The sequence below is a fragment of the Hemitrygon akajei genome, chromosome 4 (assembly GCF_048418815.1).
Source record: "Hemitrygon akajei chromosome 4, sHemAka1.3, whole genome shotgun sequence".
NCBI classification, from domain to species: Eukaryota; Metazoa; Chordata; class Chondrichthyes; order Myliobatiformes; family Dasyatidae; genus Hemitrygon; species Hemitrygon akajei.
In genome coordinates, this window is record NC_133127.1 from 17822929 (window position 1) to 17849107 (window position 26179).

The 26179-nt window shown below is 42.8% G+C and overlaps 1 protein-coding gene across 2 annotated transcripts in view; it reads right to left on the bottom strand.

Annotated features, from left to right (window-relative positions):
- The window catches only part of LOC140725884 (uncharacterized), a 75549-nt gene extending 50195 nt beyond the window's left edge, over positions 1–25354 (bottom strand). Inside the window, exons 1-2 of one of the 2 annotated variants that reach the window (XM_073041823.1) lie at positions 25298–25354; positions 6768–6853 (exon numbers count right to left, since the gene is read on the bottom strand). In XM_073041823.1, the coding sequence (XP_072897924.1) occupies positions 6768–6789 (22 nt within the window). In that variant the 5' untranslated portion in view covers positions 6790–6853; positions 25298–25354. Of the gene's footprint in view, positions 1–6767; positions 6854–10655; positions 10760–25297 lie in introns of those variants that run through there. The other variant, XM_073041822.1, reaches the window with a different exon arrangement.
- Positions 25355–26179: the final 825 nt, after the last annotated feature.

Here is a 26179-nt window from a genome sequence, read left to right on the forward strand (position 1 = left end):
TAAGCAGAAGAGATTAATTTAGCTAGTCACCTGATTACTGATTTAATTCCTTCGGCACCATATTATGTGTTGAAGCCTGTTCCTGTGTGGTGCTATTCTATTTCATCACATCAGTGCATTGAAGGAGTTGTTGGAAATCACTTTTTTTTAAATAACACTTTTTATAAGATTGTATCTTTTAAACAAACTCATGTGTTTTTCACCATATGTGGTGGTTCATCCTTACTTACTGCCAGAAAGCATTATGGCAGTTAAACTAACGGTTTATCACTTTTGATGAAAAACATCTGCTGATGCTGGAAATCCAAGCAACACACAGAAAAGCCCAAGGTCCCGGCCTGAAACTTCGACTGCTACTCTTTCTCCATAGATGCCGCCTGGCCTGCTGAGTTCCTCCAGCATTTTGTGTGTGTTGCTTGCTTTATCACCTTTGTCATCTTTTATTACCCATGTGATGTAATTGTTTTAATTAACTATTTACCAGCTATTAACTAGTTTATTTCTATCTAGGGGATTTTCCTTATATTAACTATAAAAGTGATTTTTCAGAGGTGCCATTTTTTGTCTTTGCACTCTTTGCCATTCATTTACCTCTTAGCACTGTTTCTCAGCCCTCAAATAGATAAACAGATGGATAGATAAACATATTATGAGAATAGGAGTTGTAGAGTGTTCGTAAGTGTATCGACTGGTTGTGGAATTAGTTCAGTGGTGAGGTGAGTGACGTTGACCAAGCTGGTTCAGGAGACTGTTGTTTGAAGAGTAATAACTGTTTCTGAACGTTGTGGTGTCGGACCCATGGCTCCAGTACCCCCTTCCTGACGGCAGTTGTGAGAAGAGAGCATGGTGTGGGTGGTGAGGGTTCTTGATGATGGACGTTGCTTTCCTGTTGTAGCACTTCTTGTAGATATGTTGAATGGTGGGAAGGGCTTTGCCAGTGACGAACTGGACTGTGTCCACTACTTTCTGTAGACCTGGGCATTCCTGCTTAGAGATACACAGAGGCTTAAAACTACTGAATAAATCTTTTTTTTACTAAAATGATTTTGAAAGCATCTGTGTGATTTCCTCTTCCCACTTCATGGCCTAATGCTATTTCATGGTTTAATACAGTTCAGATCTGCTTAAGAAGCTTAATACATTACAGTGCAGTATAATTCTGTACACATAAGGATGGAGAAATGGTAATGCACTTTTCTGTATTTTAAACATAAATTTCATCCAATTTCCTACAAAGATTTCAGCCCAAAGGAAAAGTAACATTATATTTGATTGGTTAGTTTTTCTTTAGAGATGTTTAAGTTCCTTCCTTAATCAGGAGTGGAACTCCAGTTGTCAAACACTGTTTACAGGAACTTAAAGAATCTCTGGGGATCATTACTGAAATACTTAGATGAACTTTTCAGTGCCCTCGGCTTACTGTGAAGACAGGAGTAGTTTAAATTATCCCAGTCTCCATAGTGACACTACAGATTGCTGTGACCTATAATCACTTGTCTATTTGCTTTCCAAACCTCTCCCAACCAAGATGAATTTTTGAGCCAGCTAATGGATACTTGCATCTCTTTATCGCAGTCAGAGCCTTCCTGTGACAGCCAAAATATCGCCCCTTGGGACAGCAACGGTGGGGAACAGACAGTCACACTCCTCATTGCAGACTGTACATTTGCTCAGAGGGGGTAGAGACAGATGCAAAAGTCCTTTTCTTGCTTCATCCCAAGCTGCAGCATAACAAATTACTTTCTGATGTATGGGCTATTCGCAGGGGTCACACACCAAGACCAACATCAGGGAGCAGGGATGTCATGCTGCAACGGTACAGAGTACTGGTGAGGCCGCATCTGTGTGCAGTTCTGGTCTCCATACTTGAGGAAGGATATAGTGGCTTTGGAGGCAGTGCAGAGGAGGTTCACCAGGTTGATTCCAGAGATGCGAGGGTTAGGCTATGAGAAGAAATTAAGTTGCCTGGGATTGTACTCGCTAGAATTCAGAAGAATGAGAAGAGATCCTATAGAAACATATAACATTATGAAAAAAATAGGTAAGGTAGAGGCAAGAAAGTTATTTCCACTGGTAGGTGAGAGTAGAGCCAGGGGACATAGCCTCAAGATTTGGGAGAGTAAATTTAGGATGGAGATTAGGAGGAACTGCTTTTCCCAAAGAGTGGTGAATCTGTGGAATTCTCTGCCCAATGAACCAGTGGAGGCTACCTCAGTAAATATATTTAAGACAAAGTTGGTTAGATTTTTGCATAGCAGATGAACTAAGGGTTATGGGGAAAAGGTAAGTAGGTGGAATAAGATCTTGTTGAACAGTGGAGCAGGCTTAATGGGCCAGATGGCCAAGTCCTGCTCCTATTTCTAATGTTCTCATCAATTGCCAGTGGAATGTTTAGTGAAAGTCTGATGGTCTCTCAGCACACTGAGATGTCCGTAGAGGAATGCTACCAACGGGCAAGGAGCGCTTGCTGAAGGAGCTACTGTGCAGCCAACACAAAAGCTCTGTGGGGGGAGGACCACACCCTGGGCTTTTTCTGCTGCTAAACATGGAGCGGCTGAGATGGGTGTGGAAGCCCCTCATACATCACCCCAGAGGGCCACATAAGTGGCAATGATACCATAGTTTAAAATGAATTGCTAACACCACTGAATGTGTTGACCATCATTGTAAAAGGTTTTACACTTTTGTTCTGTATTTTTATTATGAATGATGATCATTTTTGAAATTGAAAAAATACATCTCATTAGCTTGAAGATAGAGAGAAACATAAGAAACCAGAGCAAGAAGTATACTCCTTAAACCTGCTTTCCCACCCAGTACAGTTACAGTCGATCCTGTCTGGTGTACTCATCTCTCCCTGGTCTGCCACCCAGTAAAGTCATAGTCGATCCAGTCTTGGTCTTGGTCTTATTTCCCTATCTTACCCTGTTCTCCTTGAAACCATCAGAGATTAAATACCCATTAAAGAGACATCAAGGGAATATTTTATGCCAATCCTCATGTTCCATCTTTAAGACACTACAAGTTTGACTTTTCATATGCTACCAATTTCTCCCTGTGGTGGATGTTCTGATACAACAGTATGGCTTATTTTATATCTATTTTATTTAGAGATAGAGTGCAGAACAGGCCCTCCAGTCCTTCGAGACAAGATGCCTAGCAACCCGATTTAACCCTAGCCTAATCATGGGACAATTTTAAATAATCAATTAACCTCCTAACCGGTATATCTTAGGACTGTGGGAGAAAACCCATGCATTCCATGAAGGAGGATGTAGAAACTCCTTTAGAAGACGCTGGGATTGAACTCCAAACTTCCACGCCCCGAGCTGTAATAGCTTTGCACTGACTGCTGTGCTGCCGTGGTGCCAGTGTCATAAATTCAAAGTTCAAAGTAAATCATATGACACTATGTACAACTCTAAGACTCAGAGTCATAGAACACCACAGTACAGAAATAGGCTCTTTGGCCCATCTAGTGTGTGCTAAACTATTCATCTGCATAGTCTAGCCCATTCAGCCCACTGTTCCATGCCTATCCTCCAGCACCCATTTCCACTACTCCAACACTAAATACATTTTGTTCAAATTTATACATTGGCAAGTAGACACACAACAGTTACAGATGAGAATTAACACAAAACTTCTGGAGATAAAAGAGTAGGTTGACAAGTCTTGATCACAGAGATTAGTTTTATATAACATCTTAAAGCTGGCGGGGAGGGTGGAGGAGGAGAAAGGCAGAGAGGTTTAGGCTAGTTTGTCTCCATTTCTGACTACAGCTTCATTTGAGGATAAAGACAAGATATCTTTGATCAGCAACCAGTTGGAGAGTCAAAAGCTAGAGAGGATGTAATTCACTCAGGTTCACTTATCGACTATTAAAGGCAGTAACTCGCGGCAGTTTTGCAGAGCTTTGAGTAGTGGCCACTCGGCATTTGGGATTGATTAGCAAGAACAAGGGAGGGGCAGAGGCAGAGGGACCATCATCAGAGTGGCGAGTTTGAGGCTTTAGCACTTTGAGGCTTCAGTCAGAGAAGGCAAAAACAGAAAGCTGTAGGTCGAGAACTGCCCCCTCCTCCCTTTAAATTTGCAGTTAGGACAGTAGAGATGCCGGGCAGGATAGTGGAAGCTCCTCCCATGGGATTGGGAAGTTCAAGGAGACCTTCAGTGTCCTTGATATCTACACCTGCGAAAAGTGCATCCAGCTGCAGCTTCTAGCAATCTGCGTTAAGGAGCTGGAGCTGGAACTCGATGAACTCCAGATCATCTGGGAGGCTAAAGGGGTGATAGATATAGGACATATAGAGAGGTAGTTACACCCAAGGTGCAGGTCACATGAAAGTGGGTAACAGTCAGGAAGGGAGAAGGGCTTGGGGAGCCAGTGCTGAGTACCCCTGTGGCCATCCCCCTCAACAATCGGTATATGAATACTGTTGCAGGGTGACCTAGTGGAGGAAAGTTGCAACGGTTGGGTTTCTAGCACTGAGTCTGCCTTTGTGACTCAGAAGAGAAGTGGGGAGAAGAGGCGGCCTGTGGTGATAGGGGAATTGTTAATCATGGGAACAGAAAGGAGGTTCTGTGGGTGAGAGTGAGATTCCTAGTTGGAATGTTGCCTCCTGGGTGCCAGGATGTGGGACATCGTGGCTCGAGTCCTCAGCGTTCATAAGCGGGATGGTGAACCGTCAGAGGTCGTGGTCCACGTAGGTACCAATGACATGGGTAGGATGAGTGATGAGGTTCTGCAAAGGGAGTTCAGGGAGTTAGGTGCCAAGTTAAAAGGGCACGACCTCCAGGGATGTGAGCTCAGGATTGTTACCCATGCCTCGTGCTAGTAAGGCCAGAACTAGGAAGATTATACAGTTCAACACATGGCTAAGGAGTTGGCTACCTCTCTGACTGGAGGCCTGTGACTAGTGGTGAGCTGCAGGGATCGGTGCTGGATCTGTTGCTGTTTGTCATTGTTATCAATGATCTGGATGATAATGTGGTGAACTGGTTCAGCAAATTTGCAGATGACACCAAGATCGGGGGTGTAGTGAACAGCGAGGAAGGCAATTGTGACTTGCAGATGGATCTGCATCAGCTGGAAAAATGGGTTGAATAATGGAATTTATTGCAGAAAAGTATTAGGTGCTGCACTTCATAGGACCAACCAGTGTAGGTCTTACACAGTGACCGGTAGGCCATGAGGACTGTGGTAGGACAAAGGGGTCTGGGAATACAGGTCCATAATTCATTGAAAATGATGTCACAAGTAGATAGGGTCATAAAGCTTTTGGCACATTAGCCTTCATAAATCAATGTATTGAATACAGATATCGGGATCTTATGTTGAACTTGTATAAGACATGGGTAAGGCCTAATTTGGAGTATTGTGTACAGATTTGGTCACCTACCTGCAGCAAAGATGTAAGTAAAGTTGAAAGGCTACAGAGAAAATTTACAAGAGTGTTACCGGTTCTGGACAACCTGAGTTGTAAGGAAAGAATGAATAGGTTAAGAGTTTTTCCCATTAGAATGTTAGAGGTATACAAAATTATGACGGGTATAGATAGGGTCAATGCAAGCAGCCTATTTTCACTGAGTGTGGGTGGGACTACAACCAGAGGTCAAGGCTTAAAGTTGAAAGGTGAAAAGTTTAAGGGGAACATGAGGAAAACTGCTCATTGAGAGGGTGGTGAGGATGTGGAATGAGCACAAGTGATGCATGCAAGTTTGATTTCAACATTTAAGTGAAGTTTGTATAGGTTATGAATGTGGTGCCTTTCACCCGAAACCTATGACTTCTAGTTTCAGTTTAGCCAGGGCTCCTTCACGCCATCCTCAAACAAATGTTGCTTGGATGTCATGGGCAGTTACTCTCACTTCATCTCTACAGTACTGTGAAAAAAATCTTAGGCACATATATAGCTAGGGTGCCTCATAGTACTTTAGTAATTTGATGTATTGCACTGTACTGCTACTACAGAAAAATAAACACATTTCATGACATATGTGAATGATGATAAACCTGATTCTGATTTGGGTCTCTATTGCGGACTGAGAGCACAAACAAGCAGAGAGAGGGGAAATCATGGTTGGGGAAAAGGGCAAGGGTTAGGGGAGGGAATGGGAAACACCCCCACCCCCGAGAGGCATTCTGTAATGATCAATAAACCAATTGTATGGAATCAAATGACCTTGCCTGGTGTCGCAGGGCTGGGTATATCTGCCCCTGCGCCACCACCTGCCCTGGCACTCCTTCTCTGCCACCTGTCCCATATGCCTCCCGCGCAGCAGCATCCTTTGCTCCCACCAAATTTACAAATGTGCTCTCGTTGACACACACAGTACTGTGCAAAAGTCTCACGCACTTACACATAGTTAGGGAGCCTAAGACTTTTGCAGAGTACTGTACACGTCAGTTCTTTTATGTCTGTTTGGACCAAGGCTATATTGAACTCAGGAGTGGATGACAGACTATGGCAGGAGTTTTGCCATATTCTGGAACATGTAGATGGACTGAGCAAAACTTTCCATCGCTTTGGCCACGAACGAACGGAAAATAAAGAGACTATCATAAATCATTCTGGTGAACACCTCCACGTCCTTTGTGGCCTCTTAAAACTAAAATTAAGTTTGTATTGATCCTTCTCATAGACGGGGACCAAAACTAATTTGAAGTATCTTACAAACAACCCTTCGAGTGGTGCTTGATAACAAACCGTTTATTATACAAGAGAATAACTCTGCAACTTTCAACTTGAAAGGAATGTATACATTACCTCCTTTTGAAAACAGTTCCATCTCGAGAAGTGGTGAAAACTTGGTTCCAATTTAGGCAAACTAATTTTGAATAAATTCCATTAATCTAAGGAGAAAAAATAGAAAGATGTTACTTTTTGCAGTGCCTCTAATACTGTCAAATGTTGCAGGTAATTTTGCATGTGAAGAATAACAAGTCAGAGGAACAGAATTTGCAAGAGGATAGGAAGAGGGACTTTGGAGAGTTTGCATCATGAACCAGGTTATTTAAATGCAATGCTGCAAAAGAAGGCAGCAAAGACTTGATGGTATGTCTCCTCCTTCAGAAAAATTCAACACAGATTCAATAACAACAAGTATCAGCTGCATTTCAAGCACCCCTGGAATTTTCGAGCAGAATTAAAAATAAAACTTATTTTATTCACCGAGGATGAAAACCTGTGATGCCCGTGCTCCGTGGGTCTCAGCGATAAGGGTCAGTGATCCCCGAGGTTGTTGAGTCAGTCGGCAGGTCTGGATGTTGGAGTTCTGATGTTGGCAAGTCTGGGGCCAAGGTGTGGAGGTCCTGGGTTGGAGGCCTGAGGTCGAGGGCAGGGTGTCTTGATCTGTTGGGGAGTGGGGGAGTAGGGATGGGTTTGTTTTGCTGTCGTGGTGTCTGTCTTGTGTGTCCGCTGAACATTGAGGGTATACTATGTTGGCGTCAGAGGTGTGACGACACTTGCAGGGCTGCAGTCGACACCTCCTCAGACTGTGTTGGTTGTTAACACAAATGACACATTTCACCGTATGTTTTGATGTGCATGTGACTAATAAATCTCATCTCGAATCTCCAAAGTCTAATACGCAAAGTTTCAGCAGTGGAATAGAAGATTCTGAAATGGCGGAGGAACTGCGGGTATTTTCAGAGCTAAGGAAGGGCAGAGCTATTTAATACAAAGATGCTCATTTAAAATTGGACGGTAAAGACCCAGGAAGCGACGTAGGTCCGTTGGGAAAGCGATGGAGCAGGATACAGACAGCAGAGTTGCGGATGAGCGGAAGTTCATGAATAGTGGATCACTTAGAAAACCAAAAGACCTGTTGCTTATGGCTGTGTTATTAAGCATTACAAGAACAAAAATGAACAAGAGGAGCAAAAAGAGAACAAAGGAAAGGCAAAGGGAAATAAAGCAGTCATGGCTAGCCACAGCACAATTCTCGATGAATTGATTTGACCCAAAATGATATATTTCACTGCATGCTATGATTCTATCCTTCATTAGGAGTTTGAAGAGATTTGGTATGTCAACAAAAACACTCACAAAAGGGGCTACTGCACAGGACCGAAAGAAGCTGCAGAGGGTTGTAAATTTAATTGGCTCCATCTTGGGTACTAGCCTACAAAGTACCCAGGACATCTTCAGGGAGCGGTGTCTCAGAAAGGCAGCGTCCATTATTAAGGACCTCCAGCACCCAGGGCATGCCCTTTTCTCACTGTTACCATCAGGTAGGAGGTACAGAAGCCTGAAGGCACACACTCAGCGATTCAGGAACAGCTTCTTCCCCTCTGCCATCCAGTTTCTAAATGGTCATTGAACCCTTGGGCACTAACTAATAATTTTTTAATATATAGTATTTCTGTTTTTGCACGATTTTTAATTTATTCAATATACCTACAGTATACTGTAATTGATTTATTTATTATTATTTTATTTTGTGTTTTTTTTCTTCTATATTATGTATTGCATTGAACTACTGCTGCTAAGTTAACAAATTTCACGTCACATGCCGATGGTAATAAACCTGATTCTGATGTTTCAATGCATATGTAACAAGTAACAAGTTTAACATCGGTAGCTGAGTGAAGGGCGCTGAGTAGGCTACGGTCAATTATGGAAAACCCTGAACATCCTCTACATAGCACCATCCAGAGACAGAGAAGCAGTTTCAGCGACAGGTTACTATCGATGCAATGCTCCTCAGACAGGATGAAGAGGTCAATACTCCCCAATGCCATTAGGCTTTACAATTCAACCGCCAGGACTTAAGAACTTTTTTAAAGCTATTATTAATGCTTTTTGAGTTAGTGATTTAGATGCATATCATATTATTACTGAGTTAAGTATTGTATGTAATGAGTTTTTGCTACAACAAGTGTATGGGACATTGGAAAAAATGTTGAATTTCCCCATGGGGATGAATAAAGTATCTATCTATCTATCTATCTATCTATCTATCTAAAGCTAATCCTTCTCTCTTTACTTTCTCTGGCAGCTCATTACACATACGTAGCCACTCCTCAGTGTAAAAGTTTTATCTCTTAGGTTTCCTTTAAGCCTTTCCCTTCATGTTATACTCTCTGGTTTCACTCTCCCATACCCTGGGGAAAAAATAACTATGGCAATCTATCTTATCCACGTCCATCATGATTTTCGGAATCAGAATCCGATTTGATATCACTGGCATGTGTCATGAAATCTGTTAACTTTGCAGCAGCAGTCCAATGCGATACATAATATGGAAAGAAAGAATAAATCAATTACAGTAAATATATATATATGCATATTGGATAGGTTATAAATAGTGCAAAAACAGAAATAATACATATTTTTTTAAAAAGTGAGGTAGTTTTCACAGGTTCAATGTCCATTTAGGAATCATATGGCAGATGGGACGAAGCTGTTCCTGAATTGCTGAGTGTGTGCTTTCAGGCTCTATAATGTCACCTCTCAACCTGTTTCATTCCACTGAAAGTAGTCCCACCCTAATCAAGAGATTCTGCAGGTACTGAAAGTCCAAATAAAACACACACAAAATGCTGGAGGAATTCAGCAGGTCAGGCAGCATTTATGGAAATGAACAAACATTTGACACTTTGGGCCAAGATCCTTCTTCAGAACTGAGCAGGAAGGGGAGAGGTGCCGGGATAAAAAGGTGGGGGAAGGGGTGGAGGATAGCGAGAAGGTGATAAGTGAACACAGGTGGGTGGGAAAGGTAAAGAGCTGGAGAAGAAGAGAGGACACAGAGGGAGGTGATAGGCAGGTGAGAAGAGGTAAATGGCCAGAGTGGGGAACAGAAGAGGAAGGGAGGAGAATTATTTGCTAATGTTTTCAGAGATATATGTAATGGAGAACATTTAAAGTTGATTTATTTCCCTATAAACTGAGGCAGGGGGAAATATATCAGGAAGCAGGAGAGCATTTAAAACAAAGGGGGGATCTCATTGAAGCCCATTAAATATTGAAAGACCAAGACAGAGTAGAAGCGGAAAAGATGTTTCCTATAGTGGGAAGAGCCTAGGTCCTGAGGGCATAGTCTCAGAATACAGGAATATCCATTTAGAGCAGACGTGAGGTGGAATTTCTTTAGCCAGAGAGTGGTGAATCTGTGGAGGCCAAGTCATTATGGAGAGGCTGATAGGTTCTTCCTTAGTAAGCACAACAATAGTTCTAGGGAGAAGGCAGTGGAATGGGGTAGAGAGGATTAATAAATCTGCTCTGATTGAGTAGCAGAGCAGACTCACTGGGCTGAAGGGCCTAATTCTGATCATATATTATACGGTCTTAAGCATTTGTTTTTATAAAAACAGACTTTTTATGAAAAGCAATAAAGAAACAGCGGATAGGTGAAGTCTTAAACAAATTCAGGTCATGTTCACTCAGCAGGACATGCCCTGAGATGTTCAGCTGGTATAAGAAGAAAATCTTCAGCTCAGCCTTTCTAGTGATGAGCATAAAGTGATGATAACCCCCAGAAATCTGAATAACTTGACCACAGGCACAGCCCTACCATTACTTTGCAAGGAGGGAGGGGTGCAGGTAATGGAGAAATGCAAGAGATAACTGCACACAAAGGCTGCGAACGTCTACAGGTCAAAAGACTAAAATTCAACAAGTGACCATTCTTAATGAAACCACCCTCGTACTCACCGAAGCCCACAACCCGTATACACCTCACGGACTGAGCTCTGCATACCGTGTTGAAGCACACTGTGACTTCGCAGGGCCGGCAGACAGGTGCAGCAGGCTGTGAGTTGGTTTGTTGGTTTCAGCTGATAACATAGTTACCTGGGCAGCTGGAAGAGTGCAGCTGAATAGATCCAGTCTCTTATTTACATTGTGACTCATCTCCCCATCAGGCAAACAACACATTATACAGCACCTGTTTTCATGAGCCATGCCCAATTTTTTAAAAACTTCTCAACAAATCATGATGCTAGCTTCAAGGCATAAAATATAATCCAAAGAAACAGGTCAGGAAGCATCTGCGAGAGAATTGGACAGTCAGTTAAAATCCTTAATATAGACTGAAGGATAGTGGGAAGATAGCCATTATATTAAAAAAAGGTGAGGTGAAGCAAGAGCTGTGAGGTGATTGGTGGATCCAGGTGAGAAGGATGATAGGCAGATGGAGGAGGGAACAGTGGAAGAAGAGATTGAGGCTCAAAGGTGATAGGTGGATGCAACAAAGGGCTGTAGGTGATGGAATCTCATTGGAGAGGAGAGCAGAGCATCAAATCAAGTGAGGGAGGGAAAGCAGTGAGAGGAGTTTGTGAGTGATGGGCCGATGATGTAGATCAGGAAGGAGGAAAGAAACTGGGGCCCAGGAAGAACTAGGTAGATCAGGGAGGGTGAGAAAAGGGACAGAGTGGGAGCAGTTTACCACAAATTGTAGAAATGAAAGCTGCTCTAGACCAGCCATGAGGAATATGAGGTCCTGTTCCTCTAGTAACTTCCAGTAAGATTTTATGATATTTTATTTTATTTAGAAGCGGAGTAAGGAGCAGTCCACTCAGCTGCACTGCCTAGCAACCCACTGACTTAACCCTAGCCTAATCACAGGACAATTTATAAAGACCAATTAACCTGCAACTAGAACGTCTTTGGAAAGAGGGAGGAAACCAGAAGACCTGGAGGAAACCCACATGGAAATGGTGAACATCCAAACTCCTTACAGAGGACCCCAGGTCTTAACTCCGAACTCTGACGCTCCAAGCTGTAACAATGTCACACTACCATGGTGCCCTGATGGTAGCGCGTTTAGATGCGGGCCAACCAAAGGTATTTTTGTCTTTTTAAATGCCTTTTTTATGATCGCAGGACAATGCTGGATATTAAGAACTTTGGGTACTGCAGGTCCACCCCATCAGCAAGCTGCTCATTGGTGGAGGAGCTGGAGGAGGTGGATGGTGTAGACCATGTTACTGACTGCAGACATCAGAGTTGGGCATGAAAACAGTGGGTAGTCTAATAGTAAGTAATTGTTTTGGATGTTTCTTCTGCAATTGCAAAACCCTGTTGGACAGTGATAATGCAAGTCCGTTTCCCTTGTTTATTGATGCGACAGACAGCTGCAAGGACTCGTTCATAGTGAGGACTTGGCCCCAAGCTGCAGGCTCGCCTGTTGCAGTAATCCAGGAGAGGAGACGCCAGAGGTGATGTACCACAACGTCCATGCTGGGTTGGGGGCTAGCCCTTCCAGAGTTTGATCCATTGAATGGAAAGCTAGATTGCATGCATGCATGCATACCTTCATCTGCGGACTGCTGCGAATTACTTCTTCTTGCCAATAACACCCATGCATCATCAATTTACAGGACATGTCACTCAGGGGCTTGGGCTATATATTTGTCTTGTGTGACTGTACGTTTACTGGCTATCTTAAAAGTGCTACGTGTACTGTGTATGACTGTTGGTACTGTGTTCACACTTTGGTCCCAGAGCAATGTTGCTTTACTTGCCTGCATTCGTGGGTATTCATGTATGGTTGAATGATAATTAAACTTGAACTAGTTTGCAGTTAGCCACACTCTGGCAGTAGAGGACAGGCAGGTTGGTGTGTGCGAATGGGGAGAAGAACTAAGATGGCTGACAACCTGGGGATTCAGGATCGAGGCAGATCTAACACTGTACTTTGCAAAGCAGTCACCTGGTTTGTGCCTGGTCTCATAAAATGTGATCAGATTGCATTCCAGAAACCGAAAGCCAAGAAAACTTGAAGAGCAAGTTAGAAGGTAGACTGAAAACTAGTACTAGTAAAACTATTACTGAAAACTAGACAAGCAATTGTAGGAATTCATATACCACAATGGAACTGAAAGATAACAATTATAGCAGTGATTTTGTACAAGCAGGATCCAGGTTAGAGAGTGAACTTTATTGAATCAAGAAAGGCAGCATCCATTATTAAGGAGCCCCAGCACCCAGGGCATCAGGTAGGAGGTACAGAAGCCTGAAGGCACACACTCAGTGATTCAGGAACAGCTTCTTCTCCTCTGCCATCCGATTCCTAAGTTAACATTGAACCCATGAACACTACTTCACTTTTTAAGATACATTATTTCTGGTTTTTGCTCGATTTTTAATCCGTTCAATATACGTACGCTGTAACTGATTCCACAGATTCACAACCATCTAGCCAAAGAAATTGCACCTCATCTCTGTCCTAAAGGAAAATCCCTGTATTCTGAGTCTATGCCCTCTGGTCCAAGAGTCCCCCAATGAAGACATTGCTGACATTAAGGGAACGGTTGTTGTCTGAATACCATGCCACCAGCTCTCTATCTGTTTCTCATACTCGCTCACATTGTTGTTTGAGATCCAGCTTACTATATATCACATAAGAAATCAGGGGCAGGAGTATCTCCCTGGCCAATCAAGCCTGCTGCATCATTCAATACGATCAAAGCCAATCTCACTATTTATACACATACCCAATTTCCGAACTTTGTTTCACTTCCCACAAAACAAATTGCCTTGCACTTCTCTACATTAAATTTCATTTGCAATTTTTCTGTTCGTCTTATCAGACCAGGTTAAAGATTTCCCAAAAACCATCAACCACATTGTCAATTCTTGTACTGTTTGAAGTTCAAAGTAAATTTATTATCAAAGTATATATAGGCCACTCTGAAATTCATTTACTTATGGGCATACTCAGTAAATCCGTAATAAAATAATAACCATAATAGAATCAATGAAAGACCACATCTTTGGGAATTCCATAACAAAAAACAAAAATAAATAAATAAGCAATAAATATCAAGAACATGAGATAAACAGTCCTTGAAAGTGAGCCCATAGATTGTGGGAACATTTCAGTAACAGGGCAAATGAGGTTACCCCATTGTTTCAAGAGCCTGTTGGTTGAGGGGTGATTGTTCCTTAACCTGACAGTGTGAGTCTTGAGGATCTTCTACCTTCTTCCTGTTGGCAGCAGTGGGAAGAGAGCATGACCTGGGTGGTGGGGGGTCCCTGTTGATGGATGCTGCTTTCTTGTGACAACGCTCTGTGTAGATGTGCTCACCAGTGGGGAGGGCTTTACCTGTGGTGGGCCGTATCCACTACCTTTTCTGGAGGAGGGGTCGCTGCCAATCTTAATAGAAGAAGTCTGCAAACTTCTTCATCGTGTTCCCTACATTTAAGTCTAAATATTATTGGAAGTATGAGTCATAGTGATAAAGTTTGAACCAGTTTAAAAATTTCATTCCAAGTTTCCTCAGATAGTGAAGTCTGTAAATCTTCCCAGAGATTCTAAATTTTGTCTAAAAGAACATTCCTCAGCTCCAGTAACATAGCATAAATATTAGATATTGAACCATTATGAAAAGGTGTCGAACTAAAAATTGCATCTAGTAAGTTCTTATCTGAGCTTATAGGAAATGTGCATAATTGAGATCTTAAAAGTCTCTGATTTGTAAATATCTAAAAAAAAGCTTTGGGTAAGCTGAAATACACTGAGTAATAAACAGAGAGGCAGATGATAGGTGGAGCACAATGAGACACAGGTGGCAGCAATACAGGTAATAATGAGAAACAGGTGAGAGACAGAGTACTCAGTGATACAGGGGCCCGAGTAGAGCAGGAGTGGGGACAGGAGTGCATGGCAACACAAAACCACAGACTAACAGCTAGGGAGAAACACACAAAAAGACTGAGGTCAACGGAGGTACTGACAATCTCTGAATGCACAACATTACACACTTGAAGAAGAAGGACACATGTGAGAATGCTGTTTTTGGACTACAGCTCAGCATTCAACACTATAATTCCCTCTAGTCTTGACAAGAAACTCAGAGATCTCAGCCTTCACCCTGCCTTGTGCAGCTAGATCCTGGACTTAGAGAATTAGAACTATAGAACATTACAGCACCCTGTCAGATCACCAGCAGGTGGTAAGAGTGGGCTTCCTCAACTCTGCCCCTCTGACCCTCAACACAGGTGCCCCTCAGAGCTGTGCCTTAAGCCCCCTTCATTACTCTCCGTACACCCATGACAGTGTTGCCACCCGCAGCTCCAATCTGCTAAATAAGTTTGCTGATGACACTACATTGATTGGCCTTATCTCAAACAATAACAAGGCAGCCTACAGAGATGAAGTCATCACCCTGACACTGGTGTCAAGAAAACAACCTCTCCCTCAATGTCACAAAAACAAAGGAGCTGGTTGTGGACTACAGGAGGAATGGAGACAGGCTAACCCCTATTGACATCAATGGATCTGGGATTGGGAGGGTGCACAGCTTTAATTTCCTTGGCATAAACATCGCTGAGATCTCATGTGGACTGTACATACTGGTTGCGTGGTGAAAAGAGCACAACAGCGCCTCTTTCATCTCAGACGGTTGAAGAAATTTGGTATGGGTCCCCAAATCCTAAAGACTTTCTACAGGGGCACAATTGAGAGCATACTGAATGGCTGCATCACTACCTGGTATGGGAACTGTACCTCCCTCAATCGCAGGACACTGCAGAGAGTGGTGCGGACAGCCCAATGCATCTGTAGATGTGAACTTCCCACTATTCAGGACATTTACAAAGACAGGTGTGTAAAAAGGGCCGAAAGAATCATTGGGGACCCGAGTCACCCCAACCACAAACTGTTCCTGCTGCTACCATCCAGGAAACGGTATTGCAGCATAAAAGCCAGGACTGACAGGCTCTGGGACAGCTTCTTCCACCAGGCCATCAGACTGCTCAATTCATGCTGACGCTACTGTATTTTTATGTTATATTGACTGTCCTGTTGTACACACTATTTATTACAAATCACTATAAATTGAACATTGCACATTCGGACAGAGACGTAATGTAAAGGTTTTTACTCCTCATGTATGTGAAGGATGTAAGAAATAAAGTCAATCCAATTCAACATGTTGAACCTAGAAGTGGATGGACTACAGCAGGAGAAGACCACGAACATACTGGTCACTCAGTGGTCACTTTATTTGAGTGTGTATTCTGCATTCTGATTTCCTTTTTACTACCTTGATGTAATTACATATATCATGGTCTGCATTGGCATTGTCGTCACGGTATCTCAGTACATGTGACAATAATAAACCTACTGCGTGCCATTACAGTTGTTTAGAAGAACAGGTGGTATCTTGGATTTCATGAAAACAGCTTCTTAGAATCATCACCATCATCATATGATGTGGCGGATCATGGTCTACAGTAAATTTGACAAATGGTTCCACAGAAGAGGTTTACCATTGCCTTCTTCAGGGCTGTGTCTTTACAAGACAAGTGACCCCAACAGGATCAACACTCTTCAGAGATTATCTGCCTGGCGTCAGTGGCCACATAACCAGGATTTGTGATATGCACCAGCTGTTCACACGACCACCCACCACCTGCTCCCATGGTTTCACGTGACCCTAGTCTGGGGGAGGAGGTGGTGGGGGCTAAGCAACTCTGACACCTTGCCCAAGGGTGACCTGCAACCTAGTGGAGGGAAGGAGCACCTTACACCTCCTTTGGTAGAGACATATAACCACTCTGTTACCCCTTAGGATATGACATATGAAAAGATATATAGGACAATTTCTTTCATTAACTGAGGCACGTAATGTAAGAGCAGAAAGATTATACTGCACTTGTTAGGTCTGAGTACTGCATTGATTTCCAGCCATCACATTATGGGAGAGGTTTAAATTACATTATCAAAGCAACTTTAAATTTCCAGATGTTATCATATCAGGTGATCTGTCTTTGGGTCAGCACTGAGGTACAATCACAAGGAACGCACGCCAGTGAACTTTCTCAGGATGTTCAGGCGTGTCGACTTGTCACCAAACCTTCTAACTTCTACAGATGTACTGCTGAAAGTATCCTTACTGGTTGCATCATGGTCTGGTACGGCAAGTTCAAAGTACATTTATTATCAATGTATACTTGTGTCATCATATACAACCTTGAGATTTGTTTTCTTGTGGGCATAACACAGTAAATCCAAGAAACACAACAGAATCAGTGAAGGACTGCACCCAACAGGACAGACATACAACAATATACACACAAGACAAAGGAGCAGAAGTAAGCCATTCAGCCCATCGAGTCTGCTCCACCACTCCACCATGAGCTAAACTATTCTCCCATCTAGTTCCAATTTCCAGCTTTTTCTCCATATCCCTTCATACCCTGAGTAATTAGATACCTATCAATCTCCTCCTTAAACACCCTCAGTGAATGGACCTGTGGAATATACTGTGAAAATACAGTACAAAAGGAGAAAAAATAATAAATAAGCAATAAATATTGAGAACATGAGATCAAGAGTCCCTGAAAGTGAGTCCATAGAGTTTGGGAACAGTTCAGTGATGGGCGAGTGAATTTATCCCCTCTGGTTCAAGAGCCTGACGGTTGACGGGTAATAAATGTTCCTGAGCCTGGTGGTGTGGGTCCTGATGCTCCTTGACCTTCTTCCTGACGGAGTTAGTGAGAAGAGAGCAAGGCCTGGATGGGGGTGTCCTTGACAATCGACGATGCTTTTCTACAAAAGCACTCTATGTAGGTGTGCTGTCTGGTGGGGAGGACTTTACCAGTAATGAACTGGGCCAGATCCATTATATTTTGTAGGATTTTCTGTTCAAGGGCATTGTTGCTTCCATAACAGGGCGTATGTGAACGCACAGGAACATAAGAAGCTGTAAAGGGTAATGGAATGTGGTTTCCATCTAGACAGAGGAACATCCAACATGATTTTTACAGCACGTCAATTCTAAAAGAAAGGCCAGGAAGAAAATCCCCCATTTTATATGGCCTTCATAGGTCTCACAAAAGCATTTGAAATCATCCACCCTTTGGCAGCTACTGTCCAAAATCTGATACCTGGAGAAATACCTCAAGATCCTGCAGCCCTTACACAATGATATGAGTGCAACAGTCATTAGCAACAGCCGCTTTGAAACAGCACCTTTCACGGTTGACACCAGCGTCAAACAGAGGTGCATCACTGCCCCAACTCTGTTTGCTGTTTTCATTGCAACAATTCTACACCTCACAGGCCAAGACCTCCTACAAGGAGTCCAGATTCTCTAGAGGACAGATGGGAGGTGGGGGGGGGGGGGGGGGGGGGGCTCTTTAACTTTAACAGGTTCAAGGCAAAGAGCAAAGTGTCAAATACTTCCATCGTGGAGCTCCAATATGCGGACGACACCACCATCGCAGCTCACTCTGAGGAGGATCAGCAGTCTATAAAGGATGCTTTTGCCAGAGTATCCTGGGACTTGATCTAAACATCAGAAAAAACGGAAGCTCTGCAACAACCTGCTGCAGATCAAGCTCCTAAACCTCCAACCATCCAAGGTGACAGCGTCCCTCTGGAGAACACGGATCATCTCCCACATCTTGGCAGCCTTGAAATAAATGGCAGAATAGGCTATGCGAGTGGAGCTTTTGAAGATTGGGATATGAAAAACAACACTAAGCTTCTGGTCTATAACGTTATAGTCCTCCCCTCCTTGTTATATCGAGCGGAGTCATGCAGCAGGCGCATTAAAATCTCTTGAAACTTACCATCAAAGATGCCTCCAAAAGATTCTGAGAGTTAGTGTGCCTGTTCTTCCAGCTAACTGCAGCATCCTGCAGGAAGCTAACATTACCTCCATAGCCATAAATGTGATTTAACACCAATTGCGATGGGTCGGCCACATCATCTGTAGGCCTGGCTCCCACCTCCCTAAACAACTCCTGCTCAGCCAACTCAAGAATACAAAGCACAACAAAACTGTTCAAGGGCAATATCAAGACCCACCTGAGGAAGTGCCACATCAACCTGAATGGATGGGGCAAATTGGCACAGATTAGGAAAAGCTGGAGAAGGACTGTCTATGAGGGGACTGCACAGCTCGAAGAATACCTCCACCATTCCACTGAGACTAAGTGGCTTCAACGTAAGGAGAGACTGGGAAAGGGTCAACCAGCTACGTCCACCATCACATCAATGACCTACGCCTGCCAACACTGCAAAAACCCTTGCAAATCACGAATCAGCCTCTTCAGCCATCTCAAGACCCACAAGTGACCAGGTCAACCACCAGGGGAAGAATCATACCCAACTACATAAAATGAAACATAGAAAGCGTACAGCCACAATGAGGTAGAATGTGAATTCAAGAGCCCATTTTATTGTACCAGGGAACAGTCTTACAACTGTGGGTTAGAAGCTGTCTTCTTTGAACTGGGTGATAAGTGCATTCAGGGTGTTTTTTTTTAAATGTTATTGAGATACAGAGCAGAATAGGCCCTTCCGGCCCTTCGAGCCACGCTGCCCAACAATCTCCCAATTTAATCACAGCCTTATCATGGGACAATTTACAATGACCAATTAACCTACCAACCAGAACATCTTTGGACTGTGGGAGGAAACCAGAGCACCCAGAGGAAACCCACACAGTCACGGGGAGAACGTACAAACTCCTTACAGGCAGCGATGGGAGTTGAACTCAGGTTGCCTGTACTGTAAAGCATTATACTATCCACTCCGTGACCATGCTGCCGATTTCTAGTACCTGCATGTGAGAGGGGTGAAGAACAAATTCTGGGGTGGATGGGGTCTTTGAATATGTTACCTGTGTTACGAAGACAGCGAGAAACATATACAGAGTGCATGGAGGGGAGGTTAATTCCTGCGATCTGCGTCCACAGCTCTCTCTCTGAAGTGAATTTACTCTCATATTCCATTATCGTTTCCTTTCTTGATTTCTTGGTCATCATAGGGTCAGAGAGATGTGGAGTCGCACTTCATAGAAATGGTCCCTTCAACCCACCAATTTCACGCTAACATGAGGAAATCTGCAGATGCCGGAAATTCAAACAACAACACACACAAAATGCTGGTGGAACACAGCAGGCCAGGCAGCATCTATAAGGAGAAGCACTGTTGACGTTTCGGGCCGAGACCCTTCGTCAGGACTAATTAATTTCACGCTAATCTTTTTGCCTGACTACACTTGCCCACATTATGACCGCGTGCCTATCTTTACTGGAACACCTGTCTAAATGCTTCAGCGCCTCAGCTGCATTTGCTTGCAGCAGATCTTTTGAGTACGAGTTCCAGCCATCAACCACTCTCTGTGCTAAATCTTGTACCCTTGGATTTTCTTTACCATCCCTTCCTCTGAAGTTAAACCTATGCCATTTTGTTTCTGCTACTTCCTACAACTTACAGTCACTCCTTACAGAGCCAGTGACTGGGGTTCAATTGCCAACGCTGCCTGTAAGGAGTTTGTCCATTCTCCCTGTGACCATGTGGGTTTCCTCCGGGTGCTCCAGTTTCCTCCCACACTCCAAAAATACGTACCGGATGGTAGGTTAATTAGTTACATGGGTGCAAGCATGTGGCATGGGCTCATTGGGCCAGAAATTCATCTTAGTGTAACCAGGTAACTGCTGAATATTATTTTTTATTGTTAAAGTGCACTCATGTATTCACCCTGGTAATGCTAAAATAGCTGCCTGTGCCTTTAAGAGTAGACAGTGATGTCATTATGGCCAACGGGAGAGTGGTGAAGAGCAAATTCTGGGGTGGATGGGGTCTTTAAATATGTTCGCTGTGGTACCAAGGCAGCAAGAAAAAGTGCATGGAGGGAAGATGGTCCCTGTGATGTGATGATTTGTGTCCACGACTTTCTCTGGAAGGATAAACCAAGGTAGAACATACAAGGTAAATGGTAGGGCACTGAGGAGTGCAGTAGAACAGAGGAATCAGGGAATACAGATACGAATTTCCCTAAAAGTGGCATCACAGGTAGATAGGGTCGTAAAGATTGCTTTTGGCACACTGGCCTTTATAAATCAAAGTATTGAGTATAAGAGTTGGAATGTTATGGTGAGATTGCATAAGGCATTGGTGAGACCGAATTTGGAGTATTATGTGCAGTTTTGGTCACCGAATTACAGGAAAGATATTAATAAGGTTGAAAGAGTGCAGAGAAGGTTTACGAGGATGTTGCTGGGACTTGAGAAACTGAGTTACAGAGAAAGGTTGAATAGGTTAGGACTTTATTCCCTGGAGCATAGAAGAATGAGGGGAGATTTGATAGAGGTATATAAAATTATCATGGGTATAGATAGAGTGAATGCAAGCAGGCTTTTTCCACTGAGGCTAGGGGAGAAAAAAACCAGAGGACATGGGTTAAGGGTGAAGGGGGAAAAGTTTAAAGGGAACATTGGGGGGGGCTTCTTCACACAGAGAGTGGTGGGAGTGTGGAATGAGCTGCCAGATGAAGTGGTGAATGCGGGCTCACTTTTAACATTTAAGAAAAACTTGGACAGGTATATGGATGAGAGGGCTTTGGAGGGATATGGCCCAGGTGCAGGTCAGTGGGATGAGGCAGAAAAATGGTTCGGCACAGCCAAGAAGGGCCAAAAGGCCTGTTTCTGTGCTGTAATGTTCTATGAAGTGAATTTACTCTCATATTCCATTTTCACCATCTGCAGGATCTCTTGTGCAACCAAACTTTTCTCTGTGATTTAATTTCTCTTGCAGTCCATGTTCTTATTGTTGTGTCATGATGCCTTAAAGAAATTATACTCATTCTACTTCGTTCAGTGTTTATCTAGCTGTGGGTTGTCATTGGTATCCTCCCACTTACTTTAATGTATTTTCTCAATCTGCTCCACATACTTTCCTAGCTCACATTAGATTGAAAACCCTGGTTTCAAACTGTAGGACATTGCTTTCTGGCCTAATTGAAAACTCATGTTATGGCCATTCTTTCATTGAAACCTCTTTACAAGATGATTGTTAATTGGCTTTCTTTGTTGCAGAGTACAGGGTTCAAAACAATCTGTTCCTGAACATGTTGACCTGCAAAATTATCTTGTACGTTCCAGGAATTAATCTTCTACATCATTGATAGTAATCTTCTTTGCCAGCTCTGTATGTAGGTTGAGGTCCATCACCATTACTGTATTAACCCTAGAGTTAGAAAAAGTTCCATCTGTTGTTCCAGATGTTGCTCCAGCATGTTGTGTGTGTTACTCAGGGAGGAAGGCTTATAATGTTGCCAGAGCTGGCAGCAATGATTATTGTAATCTCCCTGTAATACGCACCTCTTACTTTTCATTTATACCCCACCCTACATCACTAAGTCTACATCCAGAAATCTATAGTTTATCAATGCCATTAATTTCTACAATTTCTTTTACTAATGCTGATTTGCTTTAACTTAGTTCCTTGAAGTTGGCCAGAAGTCAAGGCTCTGCCCTTCATCAGTCAGGGCACTGAGATGAAAAGGAGGGAGAGCTGTGATTTTATGGGCCTCCGGTGAGACCAAACATGGGATATTGTGCTCACTGCTATAGGAAAGCTGTTATTAAACTGGAAAGAGAGAAGAATAGATTTACAAGGATGGTCCCAGTATTTGAGGAGCTGAGTTATATATACAGTGAGTCTGGACAGATTGGGAGTTTGCTCCTTAGATCATAGGAGGCTGATGTGTATAAAATTATGGGGACACTATCTCACAACTTGGGGGTTGCTTTAAAAAAAGGGGGGTTTTTTGTACATTAGTATATGGACTGTATTTTCTCAATATCACCTCGCATGGTTCATCGAATTGTTTATCGTCTGCGTCTAATTTTTTTCTTTGGACTAGCTCTGGATCTTCATTTTGTTTTGTAGGTGTCTCATTTTGGGACCATGGGGATTGTTAAGTCTCTTTGCATTTATCACTTTTATTCAATTTGGGATAATTTAATTAGCATGGTATTTTCAATGTCCAGGGTCTAGTTCCAGGAGGCATGCCAACCCCTCTTTGCTCGATCATTGTGGCTTCTTGACTGCTGAACCTGAGAACGAGTTCTCCTGTGTATTGTGAGAGTTTCAAGTTCGTCAGGGTGCTGTTGCTTTTGCTGATTAACTTCTGTCATAAATCTTCAGGTTTGATTGAATTGCCGAAGTCCCTGTGATTCCTGCACTTGATTTTGCTAGTGACCCTTACACATTATCTAGGGTGAATGCACTCTAGGGATGAGGAATCGGGAACTAAAGGATTACATTCAAGGTGAGTAGGGAATAGATAGGAACTTGAGAGGCAACTTTTTTGCAAAACAAAAAGGTGATATATTTCTGGAATGAGTTGCCAAAGGAAGTGGTTGAAGCAGGTACAAGAATAAAATAAATAATGACAGTTGGACGTGTAAATGGATTAAAAATGCTTAGATGTTTATGGGTCAAATGCTGGCCAATGGATTGGGCATCTTGGCTGGCATGAAGCTTTTGGGCCAAAGGGTCTGTTTGCATGCTGCATAAACCTATGTCCTCAATGGATCCCGGGTGTTTCTGGGAAATTATTTGTCTACTTCCCTAAAGACAACCCAAGGTTATCGGTGCTGTTTCACTCGCCATTATATATTCTCTCATTTCCAATGGTACACTTGCCTTCACTAAATTTACTTGCTATAGAATCAGAGTCACAGAATTATAGAATGGTACAGCTTGAAACTGGCTTTTCAGTCCAACTTGTCCATGCTGGCCAGTGGGCACTCTTCCATATTAATTCCATTTCCCCACAGTTAGTCCATAACCTTCTAAGACTGATCATTTCAAGTGCTTATCCAGTTTTTAATTTTATTTTTACTGAGATACAGCATGGTAATAGGCCCTTCCAATCCAATGAGTTTGCACCAACCAATTACACCCACATAACCAATTGACCTATCAACCTGTGCATCTTTGCCATGTGGAAGGAAACTGCAGCATCCGGAAAACATTTAAATTCCTTACAAACAGCAATGGGGATTAAACCCAGGTCACAGGTGCTGTAATAATGTTGCACAAACCACCACACTGCTGTGCCACCCCTATTTTTATGTTTAGGACCACATCAAATGGGTAATCAGGCTTGCAAATAGCAAAAGACCATAGGACATGAGCAGAATTATGCTATTCAGCCCATCAAGTCCACTCTATCATTCCATAATGGCTGATTTATTATCCCTCTCAAAGGTTCAAACATTCATTATATTATCAAAGTATGTACACAGAATACAACTCTGAGATTCGTCTTCTCCAGATAGCCACAAAATACAGAAAAACCATGGAAGTCAGTGAGGCTCCCCTCCCGTATGAAAAAGAAAAAGTTACAAAACTCACAAACCAAAACTAAAAACTCAACCCAATTTCTTGCCTTCTCTCTGTAACCTATGACACCCTTACTAATCAAGAACTCATCAACCTCTGCTTTAAATATACCAATGACTTAGCCTCCACAGACGTCTGTTGCAATGAAATCCACCTCCAGCTTAAGCAATTCCTCCTTATATCTATTCTAAAGGGACATTCTTGTATTCTGTGGCTGTGTCCTCTGGTCCGAGACTCCCCAACTATAGAAACATCCTCTGCACATCCATTCTACTTAAGCCTATCAATATCCAATAGGTTTTAATAGAATTCACCTTCTTCTTCTAAACTCCAATGAGTACAAGCACAGAGCCATTAAATGCTCCTTGTACATTAACCTGTTCCTTCCCAGGATCATCCTCATGAATTTCCCCTGGACCCTTTCCACTGCCTGCACATCTTTTCTTGGGGCTCAGAACTGCTCACAGTACACTATGTTCCACCTGCCACTTTTTGCCCATGCTCATAATTTCTCCAAGTCCTTTTGCAGGCTCTACCTGCCCCTCCTCCCATCTTTGTATTGTCTGGAAGATTGGCTACAAAGCCATCAATCCTGTCATGCTGATAACTGACACGTAACGTAAAAAGCAAGTGTCCCAGTACCTCAGCCTCCTGCCAGTCAGTGAAACCTCTATTCATGCTAGTATCTTTCCTGTGGTAATGTGGGCTGTTTTCCTGCTTGGCAACCTCTTGTGCGGCACCTTGTCAAAGGCCTTCTGAAAATCCAAGTAAGCAACATTCACTGACCCGCCTTGTCTACCCTGCCTGTAATTTACCACAAGCACTTCCACTGATTTGACAGGCAAGATTACCCCTTAAGGAAACCAGAATGACATCAGTCCATTTTGTCGTGTGGCTCCAAGTACCTCGAAACCTCATCCTCAATAATGGGCTCCAACATCTTACCAAACACCGAAGTCAGGTTAATTGGCCTATAATTTTCTGTTTATTACCTCTCTCCCTTCTTAAGGAGTACAGTGACATCAGCAATTTTCCAGTCATCTTGAAACATTGGTTAATCCATTCTAGCTGTGTATCTAATTACTTCCGAGACTTACAGAGGACCATTTTTTTCCTAACAGCTGTAAATGAAAGGAAGAGGAAACCTATTGGCAACACAAAATTTTGAAAATTTTTTAAAGTATGTCATCCGCTCACTCACCAGTATCTGCACTCCAAAGATATTGTGCCCTGTGGGCACTGCGTGCTGAGCTAAAATGAACTGTGCTTTAGCAGAACGTATAAATGTAATGTCATCTGCTGCCAGTGTCTGCTGACGTCAATCAGCCAGTTCAAGGAGTAAAGATAATTACCTGGGAGACTGGCAGTAAATGTATTAAACTTCTCCATTATAATCTGAAGTGTTTAGTTCATCTCTCAACAGGAGGAAGCAAACTGACCTTTAAATACAAAACAAATATTCGTCAGCAGCCTACATCTAACTTCTGTTTTCTAACAAGGTTCACTTGCTAACAAGATTGTAAAGTATCACTAAAGATTCATTGCCTGAGGGACTGAGGTAAAAGTCAAAGTGTGCCTGGAGATAGGAAGAAAGCCCAAGGACGTTGTTAGTACATTTAAGTTACTGGCAGGCTATTGGTGAATACATAGTTCCCAACATGGAAAAGACATTATCCAGTCACTACAGAATTAGGACTGTTAAATAATATATCACTTTAGTGCATCAACAACAGAGGACTAAGAGATTTTAACTGAAGGAATTTAATTCCATAATAGTTATCCCTCAAGTGGCAGGTTGGAGAAACGTCTGTACCAAAGGAGGTGTAAGGCGCTCCTTCTCTCCGCTAGCCTGCAAGTTATCCTTGGGCAAGGTGTAGACTTCAGGAGAGAGAAACCAGAGGTCTATGAGCCAGAACGTATCAGAGGATCAAGAGATGGAGAGAGTCTGTAACTTTAAATTCCTGGGCATAACTTTTGGCCTCTGTAAGGCAGAGGCCAGTTCAACCATGACAAAGCACTCGGAGTGTTGTGAGCAGTTCTGAGCCCTTTATCTAAGAAAGGAGGTGCAGACACTGGGGAGCAT